The sequence below is a fragment of the Equus przewalskii genome, chromosome 6 (genome assembly GCF_037783145.1).
Source record: "Equus przewalskii isolate Varuska chromosome 6, EquPr2, whole genome shotgun sequence".
Classification (NCBI taxonomy): Eukaryota; Metazoa; Chordata; class Mammalia; order Perissodactyla; family Equidae; genus Equus; species Equus przewalskii.
In genome coordinates this window covers 3,895,397-3,920,968 of record NC_091836.1, presented here as the reverse complement: position 1 = coordinate 3,920,968, position 25,572 = coordinate 3,895,397, and the positions used below count along the sequence as shown (strand labels likewise).

The window sequence follows — 25,572 nt, the reverse complement described above, 5'->3', positions numbered from 1 at the left end:
CCGTGGAGAAAAGCAGATAAATTCAGGGGAACTTTCCTTCTACGGAAGAGGCAACGTTTAAAAACGCTCAGAGTCAAGCGAGAGTTAAAGAAAGAGGCAGCCCCCACTGCTGGCAGAGACATTCACTAGCACTGCCCCACTTTTAAAATAAAACGCACATACCCTTTGACCCCACAATTCTCACCTAAGTTATCAAAAAACATATACTCCTTTAACTAGAGTTATTTCTGGTTCATGGCAACACCAAAAATTGGAAATGCCGAGTGAAACCTGGAAAAAACCTGAATAATCTAGTAATAAGGAGACAGACGAGCAAAATCGCAGTGTACTCGTACGAAGGACTACTCCTAGGCTGTTAAATCATGGAGTGTTTTTATCTACTCGTAGCCCTAGGGAAAAACAAAGAGATGTCTCTAACACGCTAAATGAAAAAACCAAATTACAGAATATTTTGTATGATACGACCAATTTTTTTAAAACGGAAGAAAAACTCACACACACAGGTGTGCGGACATCTTCATGGGCACATTTTCCGACTGCGCACACGCAGAAGTCCGGGGAAGCACGCCGAAACTAATACCGAGCTGCCCGCCGACTGCACAGGAACTTCCCGTTCTACCTACTACATATTTGTATTTTCAAAAACCTCAGCACAAGCATTGCTTTTCAAAGTTGAGACCAAAAAGAAAGCAAAAGGGAGACCCACAGGGTCTATTTTTCCCCGCCATGAGTGTCTTTCTCTGTCGATTTTCCAGACTCTTGGTCTTGGTGGAGACACTTGCTGGGCAAACCCAAAAATGCGCCATGAACCGCGGACCCCGAACCGACTCCACTCATGGTGAGCAGGGTGAGGCCACTGTGTCCTCCCGGAGCCGACCCCGCACAGCGGGGCGGACACAGGGGCCTGGCCTGCCGGAGACGGGTCAGTCCCAGTCCTTCACCACCGGCCCAGTCACACGAATAGGTCACTCTGCGGCCTGAGCAACAATGCCTCCACTTACCAAGGAAACTTCCAGAACAGTCCAATGCCCACTTGTAGCTAATTCTTTCTTAAAACAGTACTGAACGTTACTGAGTTAAATTATGAAGGAAACACTGAGGGGGAAGACAGACGAGAAAGACACAACCTGCACCCTCAGCAACCTGGTTCTGACCCCAGGCACGTGACAAAGCACTAAACCGAGGCAGGGAACGAGGCCACGCCAGGCAGCAGACCCAAGGAGAGCCTGCGGCTGCTGGCGGATCAGAGGCCGGCTCTGGAGGGACGAGGCCTGGACGCAGAGGACGGAGGGGGCCGCGGAGCACTCAGGGCGAGGCCGGGGCCAGAGCGGGCGTGCCTGGGGCCCGACTGGAGCGCACGGTGTAGCAGAGCGGGAACAGGAGAAGCAGGAGGGAAGACGGGGCAGGGGGCGAGGGCCACCAAGGCCGCGTGGACCGGGCCCTGAGGTGTCAGGTGGTTTGGAAGCACCATCTGTACAAGTGACCCCCATGTCCCGCCAAGTGCTGGCAAGGGCAGCTGTCTTCCGATGCCGTGGGCCTGACGCGCTCCACAGCAGGGTCTGGGCGCAGGGCCGCTGAGGGGCCCAGAGGAAACGGGGTTGCCAGCTGTCCTTCCCGCCTGAAGCCCAAGTCCCGCGGACGCAGAACTCCGGAGGGGCGCGAGAGGAGGCGCCGGCCAGGCCCCGGCCCACAGGGCCGCAGCCGTACCTTTGCTGGACCGCTTCGCCGCCTTCTTGCTCCCCTCGGAGGTGATCTCGATCTCGTCGGGGTTGCCGCCTTCGTCTTCGATGGCCTGCAGCGGGGGGACAGCGGGGGGCAGCGTCAGCAGAGCCCGCCTCCGTCCGCTCCCCCCTCCCTCCAGGGCTGCGGGCAGGCGCCCCGCACACCCACCAGCCTGGCGCAGGATGACCCGCCACCCATGCCGCCCGAAAGGCCGCCCCCTCCCCGTGACCCCTCCGTGGGCCCCCTGCCCGCCCCGGCACCGGCTGAGAACACCGCAGCCCACCGCGGGGCCGCTCCCACGGGGCCTGGACACGAGGCGACACGTCCTAACACACGCATCTGCGACCGACTGCCAACGTCCTGCTCTCCACCGCTAGGGGACCCCCTCAGGGACAAGGAACCAGGAGGGTCTCTGGCAAGCCCCGCCCCCGGCCTGTCATTCACGGAGCAGCCCCACCCCCGCTCGGACGCCCGGCAGCACCGAGGCACCAGGCGATCAGCACCGGCCGGGCGACGACACCCCGGGGCCAGGCTGCGCGTCCAGCCCTACAGGTGACCCTCCCCTCGGGCAGGCAGTTCCAGAAGCCTCGGTTCCCGGCGTTTCCCAGCTCGGCAGTCTAAATTTAGAACGGGGCCGGGGGCTCCACCCCAATCTGTGCCAGGAGCAAAGAAAACCCTTCCTCCTCTCTGAAGCCAGAGCCTGGAGCGGGGACTGGAGCTGCGCCCCGGGGGCAAGGGGAGCACAACCGGAAGGCCCCTCTCTCTCTTCCTAGGGACAGAAGATTCTGGAATAGCATCCGGAGAAGACAAGAGCTGCCCCAGAGAGGAGCGACCTCCTCTGGGTGCAGCGCGTCCCCGGGGGTGCAGGGCCCTCCCCGAGGCACGCGGGCTGAGTCCTCCTCGCAAGCCTCGCAAACTGCCCTCCGCCTTCCCTCCCTGGGAAAGCAGCCGCGAAGGGACCACGCTGCACGGCGGGGGCAGAGACATCGGCCACTGCAGGCCCGCCGGGCGGGAAACGTGTGTTGTGAGCACATCCCCGAGCCACCGAAAGGAGGGAGAAGGAAGGAGGGACGGCTTTGTCCCCGAAGAGACGAAGGACGAAGACCCCTGAGATCACACCCGAGCCGCAACCGCACGGGAAGGCCCGAAGCCATCCTCTGGGCCTGCAGGCTCGGGCCCGCCTGGGGGAAGGGATAAAGCGCCATCTGGCTTCGCGGACGCGCCGGCCCCCTGCTCCCGGGCCCGGGCAGGTGCGGGACTGGCCGTGCGCGCCTGCCCGTCCGCGTCCGGCAAGCCGGGACCCACGGCGACACACACGGGCCCACCTCCCCTCCCCCCGCGGGAAACAGGAAGCAATCCCTACTTCCTCCCCGCCGCAACCCCGAGCAACCGAAACCCCGGCTCCCGGCTGATGGGCGGCCGGGAGGGGACACCTCCCCGCACACCTCCCCGCCCGCAGGGGGTGGGGGCACCGGCGGCGGCGGAGGGTCCCAAGCAGAGCCGCCGGGAACAAGGACACGGGGGGGATGCGACGTGCACATCCGCCCCCCCCCCACCGCCGCTTTCCACGCCGCATCGCCCAGAACCGCGAGCCGGGCGTCAGAGCCCGCGTTCTGCAGGGGACAAACGGTGGCGGGCGGTGACAGCGATCGCAGCGCCAACAGGGACGGGCCCCGGGCGCCCGGGGCGGCGCAGCCCCGCGTCCTGCCATCTTGCTTCCTCCCGACCCCAAAGCCCCATCCTGCGCGGCTTCCGACCCCAGAAACACGCTCCGAGGGGGCTCCACGTGCTCCCCGCCCACGGCCAGCCCGCCTTTCCGGGGGGGGGCCCGCGCAGCTGTCCTCCTGTCCCCCCGCCTGTCGCTCACATCCCCGGCCGCTCCTGCAAACAGCACCTCCCCGCGCCGGCGCTGGCAGCCCCCCAGACCCTCCTTTTCCCTTCAAAGACCCCCTAAATACGTTTATTCCGCAAACGGCCTCCCCCCCCCAAGGCCCGTCGGCCCCCACCGGCCCAGGAGCATCCTTCCTCCCCGAGGATCCCCCGCCCCCGGCCGCGTGACCTTGGCCGAGTCCCCTCCCCGCCGGGATTCGAACCCGGGCCCGGCCGCGCTCGGCGCTCCCGCCGGGGCCTGGGCGGAGCCGGGCCGGGCGCAGGCCGCACACCGGGCCGGGGGTGGGGGTCCCCGAGGCCCCTGCCACCTCCCCGCGCCCCGCGCCGCCCCCGCCCCCGGGCCTGGCGCCACCTTTCGGAGCCGCTCCATCAGGACGCTCTTGTTGCCGCTCGAGTCCAGGTTCCGTTTCCTCAGCTCCGCCCGCAGATCGATCACCCGCAGGTCGCTGAGCCGCCGCGTCCCGGTCTCCGACGAGGCGGAGCTCAGCGCCGCCGCGCCTGCCGCCCCCGAGTCGCCGAGGCCTGACAGAGTCTCCGCCATTCCAGGGACCCTGGCTCCGCTGCCCGTTTCACACAGAACCGGCCCGGTTTTCGCTCCGCTCCCAGCACAAAATGGCGCCGCCTGCGAGGGAACCGCTCCAGCCGCCCCGGCGCGCCTCGCTTCTGCGCAGGCGCACCCGGCGCGGGGCCGACGCTCCAGGGCGCGTCTGCACCTGCGCGGTGAGCGCGCTGCGGGGATGTGCGCAAGCGCGTTGCGTGTCGCCGGTCTCCCGCCGCCGCCGCCCGGGACGCATGCGTGCTGCAGGGACGGCGCCTGCGCGTGGCGGCGGGGGGCGCGCTCGCAGCCGTGAACGCCGGTCGGGGCGGCGCGCATGCGCGGCCGGAAAGCGGGGCGGGAGGAAGCGAGTGCGTTTTCCTCTTAGGCGGCGCCATTTTGTGGTCAGAGCCGCTCCGGCCGCCGGCGGGGTGGGGAGGGGGTGGCGGAGGAGGGCGGCCCGGGATGGCGGAGACTCTGGCCGGGTCCGGCGACTTGGGTGCGGGCGCGGCCGCCGTCGGGCTGGGCGCCCCGGAGGCCGGGACGCGGCGGCTGAGCGAGCTGCGGGTGATCGACCTGCGGGCGGAGCTCAAGAAGCGGAACCTGGACACGGGCGGCAACAAGAGCGTCCTGATGGAGCGGCTCAAGAGGGTGAGGCGGCGCGGGGCCCGGGGCCGGCACGCCCCCGCGCGGCCTCTCACCGCGGCCCGAGCTGTCAGGGGCCAGGGGACCCGGCTGGGTGACCTTGGCCCGTCACCGCCCCCTCTGTGCCTCGCTTCCCGCCCTCCGTCCCGTCGCTCGTCTCAAGGGCCCCCGAAAGCCCGTCTTGTTAGCTCCGGGGGCTCTGTCACCTTGGACGTGTGCCTTCCTCTCCCCGCGCCTTCGTTTCCCCGCTTGGAGAACCGTTGAGGTCTTGCAGAAAGGGGGCCGTGCCTTTTCCTGCCCCAGGACCTTTGCACTGCCTGTCTCCTCCCTTGCTCTTTTCCTGGCTGGCGCCTGGTTGTCATTCTGGGTCTAGAGCGGAGATGTTACCTGCCTGGCCACCCTCCTCTAAAGTGTTGCTTCATCTCCCTGCCTCTCTGTGTCTCCCCGTTCTGGGTGTGCGGATGCGCAGCCTCCTAGTGCTTCATACATAGTGGGTGGCATGGGGTTGTCGTCTTGCGAGAGCAGAGCTCCTTAAAGGGGGGGATCTTGGGAGGTCACTGGCGAGGACCCGGGCACGCACAAGACTGTTGGGTGGTCTTCCATCCCCGGGGGTGATCTGTGGACCACCGCTCAGCCCTTGCGTGCCCGATCCGGTGCCGCCAGTTTGTCTGTTCCATCGTTGACTTAAAGCGAGAGGTTGGGCGGGTCGGAGGCCGGGGGCTGGCATTGACCCCGTCTCCAGATCCCGAGCTGCCCCCGCTTGGTCTCCTGGGGGTGGGGCACAGAGGGGACCTGCGGTGCCCAGGGTGTGCGGCCCGGGCCGCTCTGTGCAAGCGAGGCTTTGCCCTTGTCTGCTGGGGGTTGTCCCTTGCGGGGAACGGTGTGTGCCCGGCAGCCCTGAGCCGTGTCACCAACTTGTCCTCCCCCTCCAGGCCGTGAAGGAGGAAGGGCAGGATCCCGAGGAAATCGCTGTCGCCTTGGAAGCCACGAGCAAGAAACTGGCCAAGAGAGGCGTCAAAGGTACCCGCTCGCGCCCAGCGCTGCTCGGCCTCAGTGCTGAGTAGAAAACCGATTTGGGGGGCTCTTCCCCCCCAAACCCCCCCCCCCACCGGGCCGGGAGAACCTGCTTGGCGCCCATTGTCACCCCCGTCTGACAGTCAGCTTTGCTTTTCAGCACCTGACACGTTGCTGCGTCAGGCGTTCACGGCAGGACTACAGAGACGTGTGGGTGTCGAGCAAAATGAAAATATTTATTAGAAACTACTCTCGGCGGGGCTGGTCTGGTGGCATCATGGTTAAGCTTGTGTGCACCGCTTCAGCGGCCCGGGGTTCAGGGATTCGGATCCCGGGTGCAGACCTACACACCGCTGAGCAGGCCGTGCTGTGGCAGCATCTCACATATGGAATAGAGGGAGACGGGCACAGATGTTAGCTCAGGGCCAGTCTTCCTTAGCAAAAAAAAAAAAGAAAAAAAAAATTAAAAACAGTCGGTGTCATTGGGATTAAAAAAGACCTAGCGTAATGCACGCTCTGAAGGCTGCCACAGCTGGGCAGAGCAGCCAGAGGCACCTGCTGGGCTTCCTTCCTGCTTCAAAAAATAGGTCTGGAACCGAGGAAAATGACACCCACCGGAGACCGAATAGATCCCAGCTTCCTTAGGGTCCAAAGTAGACTGGCGGGAGTATTTGCACCCAGCCTCTGTTTTCCTAGTGGGGTTCTTTTTAAAAAATCGAGATGTAGGTCACACGCTGTGAGATGCACCTGTTTAAGGTGGATACCGCAGCACTTTTTAGTATACTCAGCAGGCTGTCACCACTGTCTAATTCTAGAACGTTTTCACCCAGAAAGAAGCCCCTATGCCTGTTAGCCGTCCCTCCCCATAGACGCTGGTGATGTCTAATTGACTTTGTGTTTCTAGCGGTTTCCCTGTTCTGGACGTTTCCGGTCCATGGGGCACACGCTGTGTGTCCTTCTGTGTCGGCTTCTCTCCCTGAGCGTCGCGTGTGCAGGTCCGTCCACGTGCGGCTGTGTCGGGGCCTCGCTCCTCTTCACGGCTGATATCAGGCATTCTTGGAAGCGCTTCATTCCGTAACACTTTGAACCCTTGCTGCCCTCCTTGACGTTAGGTTTTGCAACATTAAGGACAGCGTAGTTTGAAACTCCTGTGCCAGGGGCTTGTGTCCTGGAGAGATGGTGCACGGACCTGGTCCGTGTCCCTTTCATCTGAAGGAGCCTCAGATCCGGGCAGCGGAGGACGGCGGCTCAGAAAGGCACAGAGACGGTGCTTTGTGACATTTTCCACAATTTCAGCTTCCTTTTTGAACAGCGTTTCCAAGCACAGCTTTTCCATAACCCGTCTCACGGGTTGGAACGTGTGCACGCGTTTTGGAAGGTTATTTTTGCTTAGATTACGTAAAGGATTTACTTTGGAGTTTAGTTGGAAAACGTTGGTGTGTTTTGCTGTTTTTGCAACGGCCCGTGTTTCAGCGACAAACGCTGAGTGTCCCGCAGGCTGCGGATGGAGAGAGGCGGGCCTGCAGCCGGCACACACGGCGCCTCCCTGTGCGAGGCCATGGGGTCCGCCGTGGCTGGAGGCCTGCGTTCCAGCAGCCGCGGGGCGACTGGGGATCAGCCTGCGAGTTTGTAGTGTCGCTGCTCACTGCAAACCGTGGAGGTTCGAGGCTTACGGGTCACAGCGAGCTCGGCTCCTGTCAGGGAATCTTCGCGTCCTTAGGCAGACGCAGCCTCAGATCCCCGTGTCTGTGTCTGAGGTCCCATCGGAGCTGCCCGGAGTTGGCCTTCTGTCCGGAGAGCTTTGGGGACAGTCCCTTCCACTGGCATAGAGAGCGTCTGTGCCTGTACGGCTCTGACCGCGAGCAGGAGGATGCTCGCTGGTCCTTCTCTCGCCTGTTGGGAGGAGTCACCGAAGCCCGGCGAAGGGGCAGTGGCAGGTCCCGCAGGTCTCCCACGTTGAGCTGGCGTGTTTGGGAGGTGTCTGGGCTCCTGGTTAGCGACAGTGCTGGACCCTCACCGTGTCCTGGTTGATGCCAAGTCCTCGAGGTAATGTAGGAGTGACGGGGGGGAATTAACCAGCCGTTCCCCAGGGTCCGTGCCGTACTCACTGGAAATTCACGAGCGACTGCTGCTTCCCATTGTAAAAAGCCACTAAACTTGCCGAGAAAAGCTTCCTCGTTGTGAAGAGGACAGTCGCTCCCCGACTCAGCTAGACAGGCAGAGGGCTGAGGACTCGTGGATGTGTGTTGAAAGGTTAAAGTTTGAGTTAGGTTTGCGTGGGATTAAAATGTGGTTTTCCGGTCTCTGTGGCCCCCTCCGCCCCCTGCTTGTCATCAGTCGTCACTGAGACCAGGCCCTGGGGTCCCGTGCTGCGGGGGCAGCCGTCTCCTCTGCATCTCTCCTTCCGTCCTGGGCGGGCCCTGCAGGCGGCTGTTCGAGGCCTGGAAATGGGGTGCAATTAACAAGCGTTCTTAGACCGCGTATTTCCCAAGGACGTGCCGGGTGTAGACAGAACGGGAGGTGGCACAGCTGAGGTTTCTGAGTCCCAGCTTTGGAGCTGGATCCGATTCTCCTGCGTAAGGTGCGGCGACAAACCTGCTGGCGTCGCAGGGAGAGTTAAATCGTAGACGTGGAGAGCGCGGGGCCCGACACGTGGTGCAGCGATGTCCCCTGAGTGATTCTTGATCAGAACGGGGAAGGAGATGCTAGAGCTGTGGACGCTGCGGGTCGCGTCTTTATCAGGGATGGAAGTTTCTTATGTTTCGTTTCCTTGTTTTTAAAAATTTCAAGGAAAGTACACATGTGAAAGTAAAACTTTCTCATCTTATCGTAACTCAGTGTTTTAAGCCCTGTTGGCGACTGCCCGAGCCGCGTCTGTCTTTCTCACAAACGCATCTTCACACTTGTGAGTATACAGACTCACTCATGTTTTTTAGTAAAAGTAGATTACGTGGTTTTGTTTTTTTTTATTTTTTTATTATTATTTCTTTTGCTTTGTGGGTGTTTCCACATATCGTTAAATATTCTTTAAAAGCCTACTGTTGTTTAAGTTGCAATCCATTCTCTGCTCTACCATGGGTTTCCCAGCCTCGGCACCATCGACAGTTTGAGCTGGGTGTCATGGCAGGTGCTGTCGGTGCCTTACGGTGCGTTGAGCAGCGTCCCTGGTCGCTGTGCCCCAGACGCCAGCAGACTCCCCCAGTTGTGGCGCCAAAAGCGTCTCCAGTCATTGACAGATTACACCCACTGGCCCGTCGAGAACCACTGGTGTCCCCGTGGGAACAGAACGTGCCCTGGGGTCATTCCTTTGGACGGTTGGCCATGCGCACTTTCTAGAGCCGAAGGAGCACCTGTGTTTCGAGTTCCTCGTCAGACATCGTAGGGCCTGTGCTCAGAGAGCGTTCCTGGCACACCAGGGATGCAGGTTTTTAAGGCTGTCGATACTTTGCAGCCCAGAGTTAGCACTCGCCTCCTGAGTCTAGACGTTTCTGCGCCCCTGCCCTCCAGCCCCGTGGGAGCCCGAGCAGTAACTTGGAACGGTTCTTGTGCCTTCACAGCACCCGGGATGACCACGGGCTCCGTGGTGGCCTTTGCCCTTTCACCTTGCAAAACATGGCCCCGGGCCGAAGACTGACAGCGGGCGTGATGCAGGGGAGCCGCCCGTCAGTGCCCCCGCCCGTGGTTGTGGCCGTGGTTCCTTGGTTGCTAGACGGACAGGGCGCTCTGAAGTTTCTGTTGGTTGGAGACGGGCTGTGTTTGTCTTCTTGTTTTTCTGTTGGGGTGTTTGCCTTGGTTCGGCGTCGTTTTGAAATCTCCTGGAGCTCTTAGGTGTTTTTCAAAGTCAAAAGGCTTTCCATGGCATAGATTCCGTAGCGTAGGTTTCCTGGCCCAGGTGGGATGGAGCCACACGTGGTAGAGGAGCGGCCACTCTCTGTTTGCGTGTCACGTGCTCTCCCCAGGTTGAAATCTGTCGCCCCGCATAGACTCCCTCTGAGGGCAGGACCTGAGTGCTGTGACTGAACAGCTGTTCTGTGATTAGGACAGAAGACGGAGGAAGAGGGCACGGAAGACAACGGCCTGGAAGAAGATTCCAGAGACGGGCAGGTACGTGGCATCCCCATGGCGGTGGCGGCTGGAGGCCCGCGTCCTCGTCCCCGTCGTCAGTACCTCTCCTCCCCTTTCAGGAGGACACGGAAGCCGGGCTGGAGGGCTTGCCGGACATGGACATGGTGGACGTTAGCGTGCTCGGGGAAGCCGACGCCGAGAGCAGCAGCACCGCGGGCTTGGGGGCCGACGGCATTCTCGAGTCCCTTTGCGACAGCAAAGGATACGTGGCTGCGCAGCTGCGGGAGCTCCCGGCTCAGCTCACGGGGCACGCTGTAGGTAACTCGGGGACCTGGCGGAATGTGCCGGCAGCCCTGAGGCCCCCGGGGCTTGTGTGCTGTGACACGAGTGCGGGCACGCTGGTGCCTGGTTGACAGCACACGGCGCAGCCACCCATCACCGCGATTGCCCAAGTCCATGTCTGAACCTTGTGGGTAAATTAGAGCCGCTTAGATGCCACCCAGGTCGGATGTTAACAAGTGGATGACCGTGATCTCTGCAGTGTTGGAGGAGACGTTTGCAGTGGGATGGGAGACACTTTCCAGCCAAAAGTCGAAAATGCAAGGCCAACACAGTGAAAGTATTTCCCTTTTAAAGTAAATTAAAAGAGAACTGTAGAAAGATAAAACAAAAAAGTTCATAGTTTCATCATCCAGATAGTCCTTGGATGTTTTTACGTGTCCTTGTGGCCAAGCGCTGTCTGTAACTCAGTTCCCAGCGTCGCTTCTCGTGCTGTGGCACAGAGCTCTGCGGGGCGGCCCTGCGAGAGCTGGCTGACAGCTCTTAAGGACTCGGCGTGCCCAGCTGCTTTGGTTCAGTGGTTTTATTTATTTACTTAAGGCTATATCGCTTTAGACTGGAAAGAACTGCTCTCCTAGGACTGAACTTTGAACCTTAGGGGTCAAAAGTCACACGCTCCAAATGTTGCTGCCCTTCAGCCTGGGGTAGCGTTGAGCAACTCGTCTGTCCTCCCCCCTCAGCGTGGTCCTGTGTGCAAGTGTTGATCGTTCCCAGAGGGTGGTCTTGCTTTCAAACTTCTCGGTTAGTGGAATCACCCAGGTTTTGAGGTTCAAACCTAGAAAAGGGAAAAACAGAAAAATATCGGGGAAGGGGTCTTTTTTATATTTCACTTGAAGAAATAAGAGATGGTCGAATTTAGTAACCTTTAACATAGGAGTTTTTTTAATACATAGTAAACAGCGAAAAGAGATGACAATCAAGTATTTGTTTTAAACAAAACACTCCAGAAATGGGCACTTATTCTTATCTTAAAAGTCTGGCCACAAGTGAGATGAGAGGAGTGTGAAGTTTATCATTTCCATCTTGAGCTCTGCTTTGGGGATGCTGAGGCGGGCGGGGGATGCTGACAAAGCCGCCTGGGAGATGAGTTCATGGGTTCACTCAGACACTCCTGACAGTGCTGCCTCTGCGAGCCGCTGTCAGAGCCGCTGGTGTCGCCAGGCCCGGAGCGGGCTGGCAGGGAGGCGGCTGGTAGACGACAGCACCCAGCAGTGGGCTCGCAGAGGACGGTGGGCCTGGGAGGGGAACAGACACGCAGGCTGCCTGCACGGGGCGGGGGAGGCCGCGGCGTGTGCGGCGCTGTCTCCACGAAGCCATCTTCATGTCCTCTTCCAGGTGGATGGCGACGGCTTCGAGAACACTCTGGATGCTTCACCAATGGACTTCAAAGTCCCTCCGGTAGGTTACCGTGTGGTTCTGCGCCACTGGAAACTTGAGGGCAGTGGTACATTGTCCACAGCGTGTGTGCAAATGGCTCAGGAAGCATGGACGCAGCCCCCAGGGCTGGGGGTGAGGGCTGAAGGCGAACTGTCACTCTCAGGGTCTGCAGTCCATGGGGGCGGGCTCGCAACCAACGGGAACGGAACTAGAAGGGGAGAGTTGGGCCACGCAAGCTTCTGGAAGGCTTCCTGGAGGCGTCCTCTGTGGATTGAGGTCTCGTGTTGGTCAGGAGTTCGCCCCGTGAGGGGGCAGAAGGGAGAGTGGCTCACTGGAGGGGTGGAGGATACGAGTGGGCCTGACGACCAGAGTCTGGGGTTCAGCTTCTCGTCTTGGGGACAGTGGGGAGTTGGGGGAGGGCTTAACAAGGTAGAGATGCCTTTGTCACAGGGTCCGCTTAGAAATACTGGGTTACGTTGGGAGGAATACATTTTTCGGTCTAGTGCAACTTAGAAAGCGGCGGCCCTCGTGTGGTCTCTGCCTTGACTTGGAGTCCGCCAGCTGCAGAGGCCGTTAGGTCAGCTGGCACTTGGGGTGGGCTGGCCGGACCCTGGGGGCTCGGACGGGCTCGGTGTTGCCGCTGCTTGCTTGAAAGCTGTGTCTCCCGGGGAAGTGTGCCTGCCCCGTTTGTAAGGCCTGGTGGCCTTTCTCTCTCTTTCTCTCTCTCCACAGGACGTTGAAGAGCCCCTGTCGGAGCCAGGTACTGATAAGACAAACACGCCATTGTGGTTTGAAAGGTCTCGCTGCTGTTTTTCCGAGCTGTCTCTCTCTTAAGCTGTGTTACGGTCTCGTAAATTACTTTAATGGTGGGCAATCCAGATCGTTCGAGGATCAGAGATTGGAAACCCACTCGTATCACCAGATCTGTGGCAGTGCCGTGCTGGCCTAGAGGCCGCTGTGTTTGGTGAGGGGCAGTCGTGATTTCCTCCCTCTGACCACGTAGCGTGGCATTTAAGCGATTCTTCCATGTGTTTCCACACATGAAACAGATCTTGTGATATCTTGCTGCCGGCCTTTCCGTTAGTGCAGTTGAGGCAGGATAAAGCGGTGTCAGGGCGCTCGGGACCCCAGAAAGGGTGGATCCCAGAAGAGGAAACTGTTTCTCCATGAGAATTTCCAACGTGTCCTCCCCTCCTGGACTGCGCGTATCTCCCGCCGTCGGAAGAGAGTCTGGTTTTCATGTTGGACTGTTCTGTTAAAAGAAACGCGAAGAAATTTGGAAATTGAGCTGTCAGTGAACGGTGATGGCATTCGCTTCGCCGCCTCGGACATTGGAAAAAGAAGTCAGAAGCCCCAGACTTGAACAGACACACGAAGACGTTCGGGAAGCAGCCGAATGGTTGTGGGTGTTTAAATCTGTGGGGCCTTTTCTCTTCTCTTCCCTGTAGCGTAGAGGCTTGCCTAGCGGTGGTCGCAGCGCAGGTAGTGTACCCGGTGTGAGTGTGTGTCCCCGCGGGTTTTCCAATCTCTGTGTAGCTAGCTCTTCTCTTCGTGTTAGTGTGGCCGCCGTGCCCGTGCCGCATTTGTGATTGCTTTATTTCCCTGGTAATTAAACCTTGTGCCATTCTATTCCTGTTAAATCCGTAGAAAATGAGAAAATACTCGACATTTTGGGGGAAACTTGTAAATCTGAGCCAGTAAAAGAAGAAGGTCCCGAGCTGGAGCAGCCATTTGCCCAGGATACAAGTAGCGTGGGGCCAGACAGAAAGCTTGCGGAGGAAGAGGACCTTTTTGGCAGCGGCCACCCGGAGGAGGGTGCTTTAGATGTGGCCGGCGAGTCCCCGGGCCAGGCTCAGGCGAGCCAGGCAGACAGCCTGTTAGCGGTAGTGAAAAGGGAGCCGGCGGAGGAGCCGGGCGCTGGCGCGCGGACGGACTGCGAGCCTGTAGGGCTAGAGCAGCGAGCGGAGCAGAGCAGGGGAGCCTGCGAGCCCGCGGGAGCCTGTAGCGAGGAGGCCGCGGAAGCGCCCCCGGAAGCCTCGAGCCCCGAGCCCGGGGATAGCCACGAAGACGGGCCGAAGCTTGCTTTTGAAGCTTGTAATGAAGTCCCTCCGGCTCCTAAAGAGTCCTCAGCCAGTGAGGGCGCTGATCAGAAAATGAGGTTTGTTTTTTCTCAGTTTTAGACCAGACGCTATCTCCTTTTCATGGGTCGTTTAATGACACGCATAAGCTGTTGTCCTGCCATTGGCCAGCCAGACTGATGACACTAGTTTACTGCTAAAGAATGTTTGATTTCTCTTTGTGTATTTTTAATGGGCGATTCGATTCCGTTTCTTTTTCTCAACCTACTATGGTTGTGTTCTTAAATTAAGCGCTCCCTTCAGCTAAATCGAATTGACTTTTAAGAATCTGACGTTGTATTTGGGGGTCAGATTCCCACTAGAAGCTTGCAAAGGTGTCTGGTAAAGTTTTATTTCAGACTAATTTTCTGGTAGGTATTCAGTTTTAGCACATATCATACTTTTAATTTAGTTCTCTTTCGTGTTTTTCCTGTATGAGTAACATTAACTTTTGTCTCTAGCTCTTTTAAGGAAGAAAAAGATATAAAGCCAATCATTAAGGATGAAAAAGGTATGGTTTAACTCACGCGGTGGGAGCCACCTTCGGAGCCGTTGTCTGGGGAGGGGGGCCTGCAGGCGTCCACAGTCTGGACCCAGTAGTTTGCTTTATTGTGGATTCCTGGAATTAACCAGCCAGTGGGCACCTCGAGAGACGAGCGTTAAACGTTGGTGAGCTCGTGTCTTCTGTGTCTTTAGCGTGGTTATCATTTATGGGGTAGTGAGAACCGTATCGCAGGACAGGAGTCTTTCTGCCCATGGAATAATAATGTGACCAGGGTCGCAGCCACTGCTGTCCTGCTTGAGCACTGGGCGTGGAGAGGCATTCCCGCTGTTGCTGACACGGGCACGGTTATCCCTACCGTAAGGACTCTCAGTTCCCAGGATGCAGACTTTCTGTGTCCCGTCCTGTGTGTTGGCAGCATTTAAATTCTTGAGTCGGGAGGGCTGACAGCAGACGTAGTTAGGTTGAAGAGAGGGCTCCCGTCCCAGGACGGCCATGCTCCCTGTTAGAGCCCGCGGCGGGGCGTGACCGTCTCCCTCCTGCTCCAGGGCGGGCCGGCAGCGCTTCGGGGAAGAACCTGTGGGTGAGCGGGCTGTCTTCCACGACTCGGGCCACCGATCTGAAGAACCTCTTCAGCAAGTACGGCAAGGTATGCTCTCCGTGCGTCCTGCCCCCAGCCTCGCGTTGGCGTTAAGAAGTCAACGCAGGAGCTCAGAAACTGAGTTCTGGCTTTGTTGAATTGTATTGGTTCTCATTTCTGGTCTTGAAAAACAACCACTACAATAAAAAACCCCAGGGGGAGCCCCCCGCCCAGTCCTGGGTGGTGTGCCTTGTTCCTTGGGCAAGAGTGGGTGACGGGGAGCAGGTAGCTCCTTGTGGCACAGAGGAACACCACTCCAAAAGTGGGTACAAAGAGCTACTGTGTAATGTTCTCGTGGTCCTGACTCCTCTTAAGGAGGCTGCTGCCTTCTGACCTACGCAGAACTGGGAGCGGGCGTGTCCTTTTCCTTAACCATGAGTAAGAGTCCACTTTCATCTCTTCTGACATCTTGTGTGGGTTGAGAACTGGCACGTAATAGTGGTTTAAAAGTAAATGAACTACTATAATGCTCACGGGGGCAGGAGGAAAATCACAGAATTCAGAAGCCTTCCGAGGGACTCGAAGGACACTTGAAAGCAATTCCCCTGTCTTGGAGTTGGATAACGAAAGAGTCTTGTTCTCAGCCCGAGGGACTGCCGTGGCCCTGTGGAGTGGCCCTCCAGCAGGGCGTGGGCAATTACTGCTGGGTGTCAAGAAGTCACAGGGACTCCAGGCAGAGGTTTGGCGGCTGTGCCATCCTGGCTGCCCAAGGGTTCATTGCTCAGGTCCGTGTCACCCGATGAGGTGTTGGTGAATGCATTAGTGACAAGCAGACAGGACCCACAGGAAGCATTCAGCCAGGCTAAGAGAACTGTTAAGTTGTAACCTACCCGTTCAGTTATTTTGTTGACCTCCTTCTCGACTCAGGCCCTGATTCCAAAGCGGAACCTGACAGATACAAGGTCCCTGGCCTGCAGTCTGGTGGAAAAATCATTTAAGAAATAAACACACAGAACACATCACAATAAGTATATGAAGGAGAATTACAGCGTGCCCTCTGTGTGTGGTGGGGAGACCTGATTTAGGCTGGGCAGGTGGGTTCAGCAGAGCTCCCTGAGCAAATCAGGTTTAGGGCAAGGCCCACGTGGTTAGAGTCGGCCTTGCCCATGGAGCTCAGCTCTGGACTCAGAGCAGGACTTGGGAAAGCCCTGCGGTGGGACAAGCTCTGTAACTGAACTAACCAGAGGCCGCTGTGAGGGCCGATGGCCGAGGGCAGCGGGGGGACAGGGATGTTCGAGCTTCTCGTGGTGTCTGCTCTCGTTCGGGTTTATCTGTCGTCAGAAGTGATGCCTTTGCAAGGATGATTAGTTTGATGGAAAGGTCACATGGCCCATAATTGGCTCAGCCCCTGCCCTGGAGGAGGGGGAAGAATGTGCAGCTTCATCTCTGATGGGAGAACTGACATTCGTGTCCCTCTCTGCGGAGGCTCTGGTCCCCTTTGCCCCAGATGGGTGCTCTGGTCAGATCGGGGCTTTCCTCTGCAGGAGAGCAGTGCTCCTGCATCGCTGCGGGCAGAAGCGTGAATGTCAGGGTCTGCTGGGAACCTGGAGAGCATAGGACCCCCTCTGTCGTCTCGCACTTGGGGACACTGCGCTCTGGAGAGAGGGGGTGGCTCACTCACGTTGACCCGCTGAATCAGGTGGTCGGAGCCAGAGCCCAGGGCCCTTCGTCTCGGGCACTCCCCACAGGCCGGCTCCGCCCCACTGCTTGGATGTCCTGCCCGTGGCCAGTGGGTCCAGGGGCAATCAGTCCCCGATCTTGCTCTGTGTTTTCTCTCTCTGCTGTTTCTTCTTGGATCCCTTGTTCCTGGTTGTCTGCCGCCTTTTGTATTGAGTGTTTTTTGTGATTTGTGGCTTATTATCTATAACTAGTATATATAACTAGTGTAACTGTGTTCTAGTTCTTTGTGTAAAGGTAGGTTGTTTATTAGATATTTTCCTTGTTTCTTGAGATAGGCCTTTATTGCTAGGAAATTCCCTCTTAGAACGGCTTTGGCTGCATCCCAGAAGTCATGGTGTGTTGTATTTCCGTTTTCACTTTTCTTATGGTAGTTTTTGATTCCTCTTGATTTCTTCCTTGACCCATTGGATGAGCTACTTTTTTTTAGTGGTTGCTTGTAGGAATTATGGTACAGATCTCGACTTAACCGTGGTCTGTCCCCCAGCGATGTTATCCAGTTCCCAGATGGCACAAGAACCTTACAGCAGTGCTCTGCCATGTCCCCTCCCAGCCTTTGTGGTGTTATCATCATACGTTTTACTTCTATTTAATAAACCACACAGTACATGATGGGCTTGTTTGTGTGTGTGTGTGTTTTGCTTTTGTTTTTGCTTGAGACAGCTATCTTTTAAAGAGATTTTTAAATAAGAAAAGACATGGGTTTTTAGTTTCCCCTGTTTGCCATTTGGGGTGCTCTTTACTCCTTTTCATACACCCAGGTTCCCACTGGGTCTCTTTCTCCTCCCCACTTAAACCTTCCTCATAGCACGGGCTCGCCGATGGTGCCTTCCTGCTGCTTTCACAAGTCTGAAAAAGTCGTCTCCTGCCTTCAGCTTGAAAGCTGTTTTCACCGGGTGTGGCGTTCCCGGCTGGGTGATCTTCTTCCAGACGGCAGTGCCACTCCACGGCCCTCTGGCTCCCGTCGTTTCCGCCCTGTCTGCTGTGTTCTCGCCTTTGTTCCTTAGCGCACCATGGCTCCTCTTCCTCCGCTGCCGTGCGATTTTCCCTTGATCCCTGCCGTGGGGCTGTCTGCCGCCGTGCTTTGCCTTCGTGTGTGCTCCTTGCCTCTGAGGACTCTGCGAGTCGCGTCCCCCAGCTCCCCGCCGCTCTGCTTTGTTTTGTTTTCCACTTTTTTTCTTGGTTTCATTTTGAACGGCTTCTCTTACTATGTCTTCACCTGCCCGAATCTTTTCTTCTGCAGCGTCCACTGTCAGTCCCGTCTAGCGTCGTCGTCTCCTCCAGAAGTCAGGTTTGGGTCCTTTTCAGTATCTTCCGTGTGTTTACCTGGGGTGCTCAGTCATTCCCCCACCTTCTTGAACATTCACGGTACGGCTGAAATAACTGTTCACGATCCACGTCCGCTAAGTCGATCGTCGTGTCATTTCTGGGCCTGCTCCTCTTGACTGTTTTTTCTTTTCTTCGTTAGCATCGGATTCTCTGCTGCTTGGCGAGCCTTGTCATTTAATCAGACAGCAGACCTCGCGCTTTACCGTGTCGGGAGCAGGTTATTCTTGTGTCCCTGTAAATGTCCTGGAGCTCCTGCTGAGACACGGTCTGTCACTTGCTCCTCCTGGGGCTGTTAGACTTCACGGGGCCAGAGCAGCCTTCGTTCGGGGCTGGCTTTGTCCACTCCCGGGACCGCACTCTGTGAGCACTCAGCCGATGCCCCGTGAATTTCAGGGCTCTGTGTGGCTCTTTGCTCTCTCACTGCCTTGATCTCCTCAGACTGAGCTCTGCTTGACTCGGGGTACCGCCCCCTCAGTTCCTCCTCCCCGGAGGCCCCAGGCAGTGAGCCAGGGCAGCCGCATGGCTCACCTTGTGTGCTCCCCGCTTACAGGACTCCCCGTCCTGTGAGGGCTGATGTCCGGTGTCTAAAAACCCTTGTGGCCTACGTGGCCTCCAGTTGTTTAGATTTTCCAGGCAGCGGGGGCGTAAATGCTAGGGACTTCATCCCGGCCGGGAGCGGAAGTCCACTCCGCATCTGTATCAGAGCCGTTTCAGCCGTGCCCGCAGGGATGAGTGCATGTCTGAGTGGCTAGCCCCCAGCCAGCCACGGGGACAGTGGCATCGCAGGAAGTGATCCGAGTGGGAAGGACCTCTGGTTCATTGACGAGTGTGGTTAGTGCCGTTGAACTGTCCTCAGCTTTTCCTGTCTGTTTTCTGTCATTCCAGGGGCTGGTCTTGTATCGAAAGCAATCGTATTTCGATAGGGCGGGGTTAATTAGAACCGCTTTAATAACTCATTCTGAGAAACTAGTTTCCAGAGAAGTAAAAACTGGTGGAAGTGGTTCTGATGGTCACTTAGCTGCTGATCACTTTGGACGCGTCATGTGCTTTCTCACTTGGAGGCGGGAATAAGGGTGCCCTTTCTCGTGAAGGTTGTTGGGGCCAAAGTGGTAACCAACGCCCGCAGCCCTGGGGCTCGGTGCTACGGCTTCGTCACCATGTCCACGTCCGACGAGGCCACCAAGTGCATCAGCCACCTGCACAGGACGGAGCTGCACGGGAGGATGATCTCCGTGGAGAAGGTGAGCGGTGCGCGCCGGTGTCCCCTGCCCAGGTCCCCCATCAGGGGCACGTGGACCCTGAGCCGTTTCTGCCCGTGTTGTGTTTTAGGCCAAAAACGAACCAGCTGGCAAAAAGCTGTCCGACCGAAAAGAGTGCGAAGTGAAGAAGGAAAAGTTAACGAGCGCTGACAGATACCATCCTGTGGAGGTCAAAGTGGAAAAGTAAAGTGACGTTTGAACACCTTTCTCCTGGGTGGAGGGCTGGGAGGGGCGGGCGGCAGCCTCGGGGCCGGCAGGGAGCGAGCGTGCGTCCTCCTCGCCGTGAACAGCCTCCCGGTCACATCCCAGGTGATCTTTCTTCGTGCTGCCACTTCCATCCTCAGCTTTCAATAAAGACGTTTTGTGAATTAACCAGTACCTAAAAAATGGATCTGCTGATCCTTAATGAGTGTTTATGTTCAGACAGCTTAGTAGCCTGTTGAAAAACATAACACACACGAAATGAAAGAGTAATATTTTTATTTCATTCTACATTCTGGGCCCTTGCACGGCCTCTCAAACCTTGGACTCGTTTCCTGAGCCAGACTGGTTTTCACGCAGCTCCTGCTTTTTATCAAAGCAACTGCGGAAACCCAGCTTTGCAAAGATGCAGCATCGTCTAAAAGGATGCAGCCCGATTTAGTACTGAAGTGAATGGCCTCACGCGAGTGTCTGTGTGGTATCTGACCACTGTCAAGTCGGAGACTTAAAACGCCCCAGGGTGCCTGAGCTCTCTGTGGTCCCCGGGGCTACCTTGACACAGTGGTTTGGGAACTCCGGGTCTGAGCTACACTGTCTATAGAGGATGCAGTTTGTTTCTTTAATCCAGATGGAAATAGGGACAGGTCTTTCAAAGCAGGCACTGCTTATTTATACTTTTATCAAAATCTCAGGTTTGGGGCCAGCCCGGTGGTGTAGTGGTTTCATTCACACGCTCGGCTTCAGAGGCCCAGGATTCCTGGGTTCGGATCCCGGGTGCAGACCTAACACCGCTCGTCAGGCCATGCTGTGGCGGTGTCCCACATATGAAACAGAGGAAGATGGGCACAGGTGTTAACTCCTGACCAAAAAAAAATCGCAGGCATATCTTTCTGAGAAGGTAGTCTTTGGTGACGTGCTGGATACGGCACTGTTCTCAGCACTGAGCGTCTATTCAGTTCATAATGTCGACACAAGCTGTTTCCACGTCTACATCCACTCACGCTCTAAAAATCGAACTTTTGCTGAGACTCTGCCAGTCTCCTAGTGATTCCATTTTGCTGTTTTATAGGAACGTTTATAGTCGAGTAAACGTGGCTGTGGACGTGGTCAATCCTGCTAAGTTGAACTTGGTTTGTAAAGGTGTGATTGCCAGTCCTTTTTTTTGGTGAGGAAGATTGGCCCTGAGCTAACATCCATGCCCATCTTCCTCTGTTTTGTATGTGGGATGCTGTCACAGCATGGCACATGAGCAATGTAGAGGTCCATGCCCGGGATCCAAGCCTGCAGACCCCGGGCTGCCAAAGCTGAGTGTGAGAACTTTACCTGCTACGCCACTGGGCCAGCCCCTGATTGCCAGTCATGGTGGCCAAATTGGGATTTGTCGGCCCCTGAGCAGTGGGCATGAGACCAGCCTTTGTGTGTTTAGGAGTGAGTCCGGTCATTTTCTCAGCAGCCTCTCCAAGGAGACACACCCTGTCTGCAGCACTGGCCAGTTGGTGTTGGGAGAACTGGGGAGCCGTGGAGAGTCCTTGTGTCCACGGTGTTGGGGGTGCATCTCCCGCGTTGGTTGTTGGATCGCGAAAGTGCGCCGTGTTTGTGGAAGAGAGGAAGGGGCATGACTAGCTCATGGTTGTCGGTGGTTCCGTTAGTCCCGGGCCCGTCCTGGCGTCTGTGCTCTAGTGGAAGAGGGAGCGGGCTCAGCCAGTGGAGGTGCCCAGCGAGGGGGCGGCAGGGCTGGGATGCGGTCCAGGCTGGCGCCCTGCCCCGGTGTGGGGGCCCTTAACCAGATGATGAACTGGAGAGGTTTCAAACCAGACGGCCTTCCAGTGGATTCCCTAGGAGGTTGAACGTTTTCAGATTGGTTTGAACCATATTTTTCTCTTTAAATAAACACCTCCATTAACCTTTTCTTTTGTTTTAAGGATTTCCAGGTTTAGGTTAGCCTAAGCAGCATAGAGGGACTTTTCCAGAGAGGGGGGCTTGTCCTCGCTGTCTTGGACGAGCAGCGAGTGTGTGTCAATGCCATTTGGAAAGCGCGCACGTGTCAAGCACACTCCCACCCTTGGGGGCGACGCTTTTGGGTGTGTAGCCCTCCAGCCCTTTTCCTATATACATATTTGTTTCTTAGAAATGACTGCTTACGTAATTAGCATTACCCCAGTTCCTTTGTGTTTCGGAGACGCCCTGGGAGTACAGGGCAGGTAGCCGTCCCGCAGGAGTCAGGGAGGCATGACGGAGCTGCCTCAGGTGGCCTTCTCTGCAGCCCTAGCTCCTGGAAGCAGCGTCTGTGCCTGTCAGGAGGGGCCGGTGACCAGCCGAGGGCTGCTGTGCTGCAGGTGAAAGGGCCCAGAGCTGTGTGTGTCCACGCGGATGGGCCTTGGGGTGTGAGCCGAGGAGCGCTGTAGAGCCCACCTCGGTGCCGTCCCCTTGCGTCAGTCTTAAGAAGTGACGTCAGCGCAGGGGTCCTCATGGTCATGTGACCGTGCGTGTACTGCAGTCGCAGGAGCAGGAGCCGGGTGATGGGCAGTGACGGTGCGGTGGCGGTGCTCACGGTGATGCGGGGGGGGGGGACGAGTGTACCGTGGTCCCCCTGATCCACAGGGGTGCGTTCCAGGACCCCCCGTGGATGCCTCAAGCCTCAGAGAATGCCGAATGTGTGATATACACATATATGTTTTGTGTTTGTGTGTGTAGTGTGCATACACACACACAGTTTCATAGTTTTTCCCTGTACGATGAAGTCTAATTTATAAAACCAGGCACAGGAAGAGGTTAACAATGATAGCTACTATTAAATAGAGCCATTATAACAATATCCTGCAATAAAAGTTATCATAGATCTTGGCGACCTCAGCATATGATTTTTTTCTTTCCTTAATAAGTCGAGAGCTTTCATCTTTTCGCTAAAGGAAGCATTTACAGCTTCTCTCGGGCGTACCCGAGTGGCCACCGTCACTGCTCTCGCGCCTTGATGGGCCGTGATTAAGTGAAATCCGGGCGACGTGAGCATAAGCCCTGCGATACCGTGACAGTCGATCTGAGACGCGAGACGACCCCTCAGGGACTGAGGGCGGGGGGGGGCGTACACAGCGTGGACACGCGGGACCCGGGCACAGCTTGATTCCATCATGCTTCTCAGAAAAGCACATGATTTAGAAGTTACAAATGGTTGGCTTCTGAAATTTTCCATTTAATATTTTCGGCCCGTGGTGGACCTCGGATAACTGAGACCGTGGATAAGGGGCAGTCCTGCATCTGTGACGTCTGCTGTGTCCATAGTGTTGGTTTAAAAAGGAAACCAGCACGTTGTTGATTCTGGTACACACCATCAGTGATTACCTGTGCATATTTACAGTTTTTAAAATTTTAAAATGAAAAATTTTCTGAAAATGGGTATCATTTTAAAGCCCACAGCTCCATGCTGTGCAAGTTTAGGAGGGAGGCGGAGTGAGCTGGGAGGTCTCCTCGGTCAGCCTGAGCTGGGCCCGCTCGTGGGGTCGAGGGGGCGGGCAGCACCGGTCAGAGGCCTGCGGGCCCGGCTTACCCGCCCTGGGCCTGAGTAAGCTCGGGGTTGACGGCCGAGACAGACGGCATGAGGGAATGGGGCAGACAGCATGGGCTGGCGACCATGACTTGTTTCCCTGCCTTACGATCAAACCGCCTTCGGGTGGAGTGTTAGACTTTGCACACTTGCTGGCACGTCGTGTGTCATTTTAACTCCGCCGCAGTCCGCGGAAGCTGCGAGGTGTGGCGTGTTGGTGTCCAGCGCAAGTGACCCACTGCTTCATGAGCAGGAGCCTCCTGTCCCCGTCCTGTACCCCCATTCTATCTGATGCTGGACTTATTGGAAAAAACGTTTTCCCTAGAAAACCTGAAAATAATACTCCGCACGTACAAAACGGGACACTTAAGATGAGCTCTTAACAAGCCTTGCTGTGTGCGTGGAGTTTTGCCCGTGTACGCCTGCCCGCCTGCCTGCCTCGCGCATCCCTGCGTCTGGCATTGTGGGGAGACGGCACCAGGAACCCGCAGCTTCCTTCTGCATCTTTCTAGATTAATAACCATTAGTAACCGACGTGGGAGTGGGGGCTGCATCTAGAGAGGGTCTTATCTTTAGCACGGTTTTCAGATCATCCCCATCCGCTGGCCGCCGGCTGCTGGGGTCCGTGTGCAAGTGTGAGTGTGTGTGACCCGCTCCTGTCACAGTCTCAGGAACTCGAGTTTGATAACCGTGTCTTTTAATAGAACCGTAATTAAGAAGGAAGAGAAGATCGATAAGAAGGAGGAGAAAAGGCCTGAAGACATTAAAAAGGAGGAAAAAGACGAAGATGAGCTGAAGCCAGGGCCCACCGATCGGTCCCGAGTCACCAAATCAGGTGAGGCGTCCTTTACGTGCCCACGAGCAGGGCGGAGCCTGGGGACAGGGCTGGGTGGGTGTTGGAGCACGTGGGCCCGGCCAGCTTTCGGGGGAAGTCAGGGCAGCGGGGTCCCCGGTGGGGAAGCGGCCGCGGGGCTTTCTCCCTGACACCAGGCACCGGGCGGCGTCCGGGCTGCTGGCTCAGGGCCGGGCTGTGCTTCTCCTGAGTCTTTGGCAGAGGAGAGTGCGGGGTGTGCAGGAGGAGGCGGCCTGGCTCCTTGTCGCTAATTCAGCTGTGCGGTCAGCTTTATCCTGCATTGATGTGCAAGCCGGCCGGCGTGCAAAACAGAGAAAGCAAAAACCTCACAACACCCGTGCCCTGGGAAGGTGACAGACGAGAGCACACCCCTGTCGGCATTTTATACAAATGCATTGTGCTCTGTGCCTTCCGATTGGCTTGAGACGCCACAGAATGTTTGTGGCAAACAATAAAATTCTTCCTCTCCCAAAACAACCCAAAAACCAGAAGCGAAACCCAACCATCTGGAATTTGCTGGAGCGAATGACGACGAGTTAGATCTTAGATGTTCGGGTAATTGGCCGGCACTCGTGAGGGACGCGCTTTGACGATGTTCCCCGAGTGTCGCAGATCTGCCGAAATCACGACTCGCTCCAGCGGGGGGCGCCCGGTGGTCGTGTCGGGGGAGACGGGTTTGCAAGCCTTTATCGCTGTAGGAGGTGAAGGGAAGCCCCCCATCGGCTGGGGCTCCCTTGGAGCCGGCAGTGTCTGATTCAGAGCACCAGGACCCAGATTCCGCAGAGCCTTCTAGAATGTGTGGGAGGGATAAAAATCGAGACTGGTCATGCTGGGGGTTTGGTGTGGGCTCGAGGAAGCCTGCAGGGCGGGTGTGTGCACATGGCATGGAATGTTCTCCGACTCATATCTCAGGTGTAAGGTGTGAGCAGATCGCGGGCACCGCCGTCCACGTGGGCACGGGCCTGTCGAGGTGCGCCAGCCACTGCCAGCCGGGGTGGCCTCTTGCTGGTACTGTCTCTGCTGGAGGAGAAAGAGGGGTGCAGAGGCTCCCAGGGCGTCAGTCACTCGAGTGTCTGCTCGCTGTCGGGCTGTGGGGTGCCGTGTGTTCTCAGAGGTGGCTGTTTCTTCCTCAAGGAAGCAGAGGAATGGAACGGACGGTCGTCATGGACAAATCGAAGGGAGAGCCCGTCATTAGCGTGAAGACCACGAGCAGGTCCAAAGAGAGGGTGAGTATTGCACCCGCCCCTGCAGGCCCGCCGTCGTGGGGGCGCTTAGCGGCCACTTTGATTGGCGTTATGACAACAGTGCTTTCACCTTTAAAATTCTCAGTTCTTTGAAGTCGTCGGCAGGCCCGTCCTTGACTGTTCAGGTTGTGTGTACAGACAGAACGCAGGTTCTAGAACTTATTTCAAAACAGTCCCCTGCCGTGTTGGCTTCCCCTGTGGCCCCCTCACCGAGCCTTCGTCAGGGTGAGCCGCTCGGACAGCAGCGCCCCATCCGTAGGACGGGTGGGACCTGCTTTTCTCGTCGGAGGGCGGGGTCTGCTCTGTGCTTAGTTTCCTCGTGGTTTGTTCAGTTTCTGGAGTCGACTTTCTGATCTTCTGTTGAATAACCCAGAAGCTAAGTCCACCTTAGCACTGAGCGTGCCCCGTCACCCGAGAAGGAGCCGCGCTGCCTACCTTGGACACGCAGCTGGGCACGCTGGGGGCTTCGCACTGGCTTTTCCCGCTCTGGGAGACAAGCCCTCTGCTTCCCATCCGAAGGTTCTAGCTGGAAGGTTCTCGAGCACAGCAGAGCCCTTTCAGGGACCGCGGAGTCGTTCCTCCAGGTGCACTGGGCGGTGTCGAGACTTCACTTCAGAGCGAA

At 57.2% G+C, this 25,572-nt stretch overlaps 2 protein-coding genes across 6 annotated transcripts in view; one reads left to right on the top strand and one right to left on the bottom strand.

The window, feature by feature from the left end:
• Positions 1–4,306, bottom strand: part of SAFB (scaffold attachment factor B) — a 31,138-nt gene extending 26,832 nt beyond the window's left edge. Inside the window, exons 1-2 of one of the 2 annotated variants that reach the window (XM_070624723.1) lie at positions 3,965–4,306; positions 1,708–1,792 (exon numbers count right to left, since the gene is read on the bottom strand). In XM_070624723.1, the coding sequence (XP_070480824.1) occupies positions 1,708–1,792; positions 3,965–4,153 (274 nt within the window). In that variant the 5' untranslated portion in view covers positions 4,154–4,306. The remainder of the gene's footprint in view (positions 1–1,707; positions 1,793–3,964) is intronic. The other variant, XM_070624722.1, reaches the window with a different exon arrangement.
• Positions 4,199–25,572, top strand: part of SAFB2 (scaffold attachment factor B2) — a 30,195-nt gene continuing 8,821 nt past the window's right edge. For 2 of the 4 annotated variants that reach the window (XR_011541337.1, XM_070624727.1), the window contains exons 1-13: positions 4,500–4,798; positions 5,725–5,812; positions 9,846–9,910; positions 9,991–10,185; positions 11,546–11,608; positions 12,320–12,347; positions 13,235–13,745; positions 14,166–14,215; positions 14,755–14,855; positions 18,944–19,093; positions 19,182–19,294; positions 23,558–23,688; positions 24,841–24,932. Coding sequence is in view for 3 of the 4 variants with exons in the window: in XM_070624727.1 (XP_070480828.1) it covers positions 4,613–4,798; positions 5,725–5,812; positions 9,846–9,910; positions 9,991–10,185; positions 11,546–11,608; positions 12,320–12,347; positions 13,235–13,745; positions 14,166–14,215; positions 14,755–14,855; positions 18,944–19,093; positions 19,182–19,294; positions 23,558–23,688; positions 24,841–24,932 (1,773 nt within the window). In the remaining variant the exon portion in view is untranslated. Of the gene's footprint in view, positions 4,333–4,499; positions 4,799–5,724; positions 5,813–9,765; positions 9,911–9,990; positions 10,186–11,545; positions 11,609–12,319; positions 12,348–13,234; positions 13,746–14,165; positions 14,216–14,754; positions 14,856–18,943; positions 19,094–19,181; positions 19,295–23,557; positions 23,689–24,840; positions 24,933–25,572 lie in introns of those variants that run through there. The other 2 variants (XM_070624728.1, XM_070624730.1) reach the window with 2 other exon arrangements.